The sequence below is a fragment of the Nicotiana tomentosiformis genome, chromosome 5, assembly GCF_000390325.3.
Source record: "Nicotiana tomentosiformis chromosome 5, ASM39032v3, whole genome shotgun sequence".
In the NCBI taxonomy this organism is placed as follows: Eukaryota; Viridiplantae; Streptophyta; class Magnoliopsida; order Solanales; family Solanaceae; genus Nicotiana; species Nicotiana tomentosiformis.
In genome coordinates, this window is record NC_090816.1 from 24251189 (window position 1) to 24257667 (window position 6479).

Genomic DNA, 6479 nt, shown 5'->3' on the forward strand with positions numbered 1-6479 from the left:
CTTCTAACAACGGACCCAGAACCCAACTGGTCGTCTTCGACTCTAATTTTCGATTGATACCGATTGTGCATATCGGCCCAAGTAATACCTAGTTACTCGATCAGGTTATGCTTCAACCGTCGTGAAGCCATCGAGCTTCGTTCGTTTAGACCTTGAGTGAAAGCATGAACAGCCCAATCGTTTGTGACTGGTGGTAGATCCATTCGTTCTATTTGGAAACGAGATACGAATTTTCTTATCATCTCGTTATCTTTTTGTCTTACCTTGAATAGGTCTGACTTCCTGGTCTCGACCTTTATGGCCCCAGCATGTGCTTTTACGAAAGAATCTGCAAGCATAGCAAAAGAATAGATAGAATTAGGCGGTAAATTATGATACCATATTATTGCTCCCTTTGAAAGGGTTTCACCGAATTTTTTCAATAATACAGATTCGATCTCGTCGTCTTCCAGATCGTTCCCTTTAATGGCACATGTGCAAGAGGTGACATGTTCGTTGGGGTCGGTCGTTCCATTATATTTAGGAATTTTGGGCATGCGAAACTTCTTAGGGATCGATTTTGGAGCTGCGCTCGGTGGAAAAGGCTTTTGTACGAATTTTTTAGAATCCAACCCTTTCAATACTGGTGGTGCCCCCGAGATCTGATCGGCCTTGGAGTTATACGTTTCCATTTTTTTGTCGTTTGCTTCTATCCTGCTTTCTCCTGACTCTATTTGTTTTGTCAGTTACTCAAGTATCTTAGCAATTTCGGGATTAGTCCCCGATTCTTGCTCATTTGACCTTACTATAGTTGGCCCTGTTTTCTGGGGGACTTCTCGGGGAGGACTAGGCTTCGGCCTGCTCAGTGCCTGGGTTTGGCTCTGCAACTGAGCTATCGCTACCTGTTGAGCTTGCAACATTTCGAAAATCATACGCAAGCTGATTTCGTTTTCCTCAACGTTTTAGGTATTTTGAGTTGCAGATCGAGTTCCACCATGAATGCTATTTTCAGGGTCGGAACATTGGTTTGCCTCGATGGCCACATGCGAATTAATGTCTATTGGCACTTTGATCTGAGCTCCAACGACATCGACGAGCGGCCTTTCATCCTCGGGCGTCAAGTTGTTGTTTTCATCGTAAAGGCCAATTTCATTGTCGATAAGTAGGGCCATTAATTGAGAGTTTGTTGTTTCTAACCTGAAATCAAAGACACTTCCGAGAGCAAGCGTAAAGTGGTGTGTTTTGTAGAGATTTGTACCAAATAACCACTGTTATACTTAGCCCCACGGTGGGCGCCAAACTATTTACCCGAATAACAGATAGAGTTGAATTTATACATAGTTCTAAGGATACGTGGTATAACTTGGCACAAATCAATAAAGTAAGTAAAAATATATCGAGTATCGACTGTAAAGAATGAAATACCAATCAATATTGAATAGAGAGTGATCTATAAACGAGCAAGATGAATCAATGTATAAAACTCACAAGAGGATAATCTCTTATGTATTTCTCTCTGATAATATCTGAATATGAGAGTGTATGAATGCCTTAACGTTTAATGTCTGATCCCTACAGAAATAATAGCCATCCCTCTTATACTGGAGGGATCCTACTTTAGATATAATTAAAATACATAGTGGGATCCCATGATAGATTAGTTTTTCCCTAATTTCCGCTGAGATTCACTCCCTTAGTGCGGCTGTAACGACTCTTGTCTCTTGGCTCGATCTTGATCGGATTTGGTATCGGTGGATTTCCAGATTTAGAGCTCGATATTAACTCGAGCTCGATATTGACTCAAACTCGATATTGACTCAAGCTCGATATTGACTCGGGGCTCGGTATCGACCCGGGCTCGATATTGGTCAGTCTCTGACTCTTAAGCTCGATGACACCGCTTCACATCATAGTTCGATTTGGACTCGAGCTCGATAATAACTTCGAGCTCGGTATTTGATCGGTCCCAGAAATTTGAGCTCGGTAACCTGTCTTCAGATCTTATCTCGATATTATGAAGATGACCTTCGGTCCATTATGTTCCAATCTTAACTAATCATACGAAGGTCGAAATCGGTTTTGACCGTATACAGAATGAAATTCGGAGAAAGACACCTTTGTCTTTTGATTGTTTTATTCTAGGATTAGATAATCCTGAAATTGTTATTTCACATGTAATATGAAATAAAAATAATCTAAAAAATTATTGTGTATATAATCCAAAGATTACTTATATAAAAAATAAAATTTTCTTAACCAAATACAAATAAAATAATTTTCACCTTTTATTCCAAATTATTATCCTTATCGCACCAAACAACCCCTTCAAATGTTTTTGAGCCAATCATGGCCTATGAATTGCAAGAAAAGGAAATCCAACCAATGAACAATCTGATATTTGTCAAGTGCTACAGTGGTAGTCTTGTTCTAAGTCAAGTAGTCAACATGCAGTCAATTTCATTGTCCGTTTTTTTACATTCTGCCAAAAATTAATTTCCGTATGCATAAATAATTCTCCTCTTCACTTCCCTTCTTCTCACTCTTCTCCGCCATTCTTTCCATGGCAAATCTTTTTTGCATTCTTCAGCTATTCGCTTTCGTGAGCCGAGAATTTATTGGAAACAATTTATATATTCTTACAAAATATGGGTAAGATCTGCGTACATACTATTTTTTTCAAACCCCACGATGTGAGATAATACTTGATATGTTGTTGTATTCTTCACCTATTCCTTTCTCTTCCTATTCCATGTCCTTATCTTCTAATTATACCCTCCTTAAGTTATACATTTTTTAGGTTATAATCAAGTAATATTTGAAATTATAATATGAGGATTGTAATATAGAGATAAAATAATAACTTAATTATTTAGTAAATATATTTTTGATAGTTATTTGGTTCATTATCTTAAGAATTGAATATTATACTGTGTATAATCTAAAACATGTATTTGATTTTACGCTAAATAAACTTGTGTAAACTTTATTTTAGTTTTAACATTGGTCTTCTTAAAAGACTCTAGGAAAAGAGTTTATTTTATCCATGATTAGCCAATCTTGAAATTATTATCCGTGGGAGAATGTGGTGCAAAAATGATATCACAATTATGGTATAAGTAATCGCAATATTTTATGGAAAGATTATTATCTTTATCTCTAGTACCAAATAATTATTTTTAATATTTTTGAACCAATCTTGGCCTAATAATTGCAAAAAAAAAATATAAATTAAAAAAAGCCTTAACCAATGAACTATTTGAAGTTTGTCAAGTTGTATGTCCTGTTCAAGTCAACATGCAGTCAACTTCATCATCCTTCTTTTTCCACATTCATTTCCATCTGCATAATAATTGAACTCTTCACTTCACTTCCGCTCACACACTCTTCTCCGCCATTTCTTTCCATGGCAAATCTTCTTTCATTTTTCACCTTTTTGCTTCTCTCCCTTCTCCCTTTACCTTCCTATTCCATGTCGTCATCAGCTAATTACACTTTCCCTCAAAACTTTTTCATCAACTGTGGTTCAGATTCCAGCGTCCCGGCCGGAATGACCACTTTTTACGGCGACATGAACTCCGACTCTGTCACCTTCTCCGGCCACAGTAGATCTGCTAAGGGCTCCATTTCTTCAGGTTTAGCTGCTATCTACGAAACTGCCAGAATTTTCAGACAAGATTCTTCATATGAACTTGAAACAGACGAAACTGGTTTTTACATAGTAAGATTTCATTTCTTTCCTTTTCCTGACCTTTTTAATGCGAAGTTCGACATTTTAGCATCTGGGTTTCTGGTTTTGTCTAATTTTACTGTCCCAAGTAACGTAACTTGTCCTGTCATCAAAGAGTTTCTGCTCCCTGTGAAAGATTCTAAGTTGAAAATCAGCTTTAAACCTCAAGAATCATCTTTTGCCTTTGTAAATGCTATAGAAGCATTTATTACTCCTCAATATTTCATTCCTGAGTCTGCTACTCATATCACTCGTCAAGGAAATAGCAATATTATTAATAAGGATTTGTCCTTGAGTGCTTTAACTGTAATTCATAGGATCAATGTTGGTGGTTCAGTAATTACGCCCGAAAATGATACGATGAGGAGATATTGGTTGCCTGATGATACTTACTTGATTATCAAAGAATCAGCAAAGAACCATTCGATGTTTAGCGATAGCCTTAACTATGATACAGAAGAAGGAGGGGCTAGTGGATATGATGCTCCTGACTTTGTTTATAAAACTGCCAAAGAAATGAATATAGTTGATGAGACAAAAGATAACTTGTTTAATATAACTTGGCATTTTGAAGTGAATAAGAATGGTATATTTTTCGTGCGTCTACATTTCTGTGACATCATTAGTCAAGAAAGGAATCAAACGAATTTCAATGTCTATATGAATGGTGTATTTGGACAGCCGATTAGTCCATATGATATAGTTCCAAAATTGGCAGCTCCTTTCTATATTGATTTTGTGGTGGATTCAGATGGTTCTGGTTTTATGAATATCTCTGTTGGACCCCGGAGCGAATCACGTACTAAAAATGCTTTTCTAAATGGAGTAGAAATCATGCAGCTGATTGACGAAGGGGGATCAGTTCCAGATGAAAATGGACAGACCAAGAATCGTGGTTTGTTGATAATCGTTGGTGCTACCGTTGGTGGTGTGGTTGCGGTTCTCATCTTAGTTTCTGCAGTGGTTATCTTGTTTTGTTTGAAATCAAGAAAAGCAAAACCTGTTGAGAGTGTTGACTGGCGAGTTGTGAATGCTAATGGAACAAGTTCACAAAGCAGAACTACTGTAAGAACTTCTCCAATTGGTAGCACTACTCCTGATATGAACCTTGGGTTAAAGATACCTTTGGCTCAGATTGTTTATGCTACTGATAACTTTGATCCAAAATTTATGATTGGTGAGGGTGGTTTTGGGAAAGTTTACAAAGGAACTTTACGAGATGGTGTTAAAGTGGCTGTGAAAAGAAGTGAGCCTGGACATGGTCAGGGTCTTATGGAATTCCAAACTGAGATAACGGTCTTGTCCAAAATTCGTCATCAACGTCTCGTTTCATTGATTGGATACTGTGATGAACGAAACGAGATGATACTTGTGTATGAATTCATGGAGAAGGGGACTTTGAGAGAGCATTTGTACAGTTCGAATGAAGATGTTGGTAAATCATCTTCAAGGTCAGAATTATCTTGGGATCAAAGGCTCGAAATTTGTATAGGTGCAGCGGAAGGCCTACAGTATCTTCACACTGGTTTAAATGGTCCAATCATTCATAGGGATATTAAGTCGACAAACATCCTTCTTGATGAACATTATGTTGCCAAAGTTGCTGATTTTGGTCTATCGAAATCAGGTCCCCTTGATCTAACACATATTAGTACCGATGTTAAGGGTAGCTTCGGTTATCTTGATCCTGATTACATAAGATGCATGCAACTCACTCAAAAATCTGATGTTTACTCTTTTGGAGTAGTACTTCTTGAAGTGCTTTGTGCTAGACCAGCTGTTAACACTCATCTTCCAAGGGATCAAGTAAACTTAGCTGAATGGGGACTTTCTTGGCAAAAAGAAAACCAGCTAGAAAAGATAATTGATCCAATGCTTGCAGGTAAAATTAAGCCAAACTCGTTGAGAAAATTCGGGGAAACAATAGAGAAATGCCTGCAAGAATATGGTACGGATAGGCCTAATATGGTGGATGTGTTGTGGGATTTGAAATATGCTCTACAGCTTCAGCACTCTGCAATATTGCCACAAGAATTTCATGAAGATAGCACCACAGATATTTCGTGGCAGTTGGCATTGCCCGGTATTCCTCGCTTACCTTCTATAAATGTAAGCACAAGTATTGCCAGTGCCAGTGAGAGTGAGGTTTTTTCGCAATTGGTGATCGATGAAGCCAGATGAATTTTGGCCTTAGCATATGTTAGCTCACTTCATTCTGTTGTAAGTCGGTCTTCTTCTGCTTCCTTTTGGTTAATTAAGGCAATTCTGTATATCATATGCCAAAACCTTGGTGCAACTGTATTCCTGAGTAATAGTCAGGGTTCATTTTTCTTTATTGGATAACAGGCAAATGCCTCGAGCAATATCTGTAATAAGAGTATATGACATATTTTCTGCTTATAAAAAATGTGGTGCTATATAGGGTGTGTTTGGTACGAAGGAAGTATTTTCCAAAAATCATTTTCCAGAAGAAAGTGTCTCACTACTCAATACTCTCTAAAATTTAGAACTATTTCAAATAGGCTAATGGAGAAAAAAATAAGCAAAGAAAGTCATTTTTCCCCTTTTAATGAAAAACAATATTTTGGTGTTTGGTCGCCAAAAAGACTTATTTTCTGGAAATATTTTTCGCCATACCAAACACAGCCATGGAGGTGGTAAATTACGGGTTGGATCAAACTTTTGTGTCAAAACGGACCAACGGATCAAATCAATAAATTGGCCATGTTCAACATGCACAAAGTTTATTTAGGTCAAGATGGGTCATAACCCG

At 37.4% G+C, this 6479-nt stretch overlaps 1 protein-coding gene across 1 annotated transcript; it reads left to right on the forward strand.

The window, feature by feature from the left end:
• The first annotated feature begins 3271 nt into the window (after positions 1 to 3271).
• LOC104103167 (probable receptor-like protein kinase At5g24010) lies at positions 3272 to 6125 on the forward strand. The gene has a single exon (XM_009611055.4). It carries the CDS (start codon positions 3383 to 3385, stop codon positions 5885 to 5887), a length of 2505 nt encoding a protein of 834 aa, XP_009609350.1. The 5' UTR covers positions 3272 to 3382; the 3' UTR covers positions 5888 to 6125.
• Positions 6126 to 6479: the final 354 nt, after the last annotated feature.

Bases quoted from the DNA above. Each gene is read 5' to 3' on its own strand.
- LOC104103167 (XM_009611055.4), top strand. From the start codon at position 3,383: ATGGCAAATCTTCTTTCATTTTTCACCTTTTTGCTTCTCTCCCTTCTC.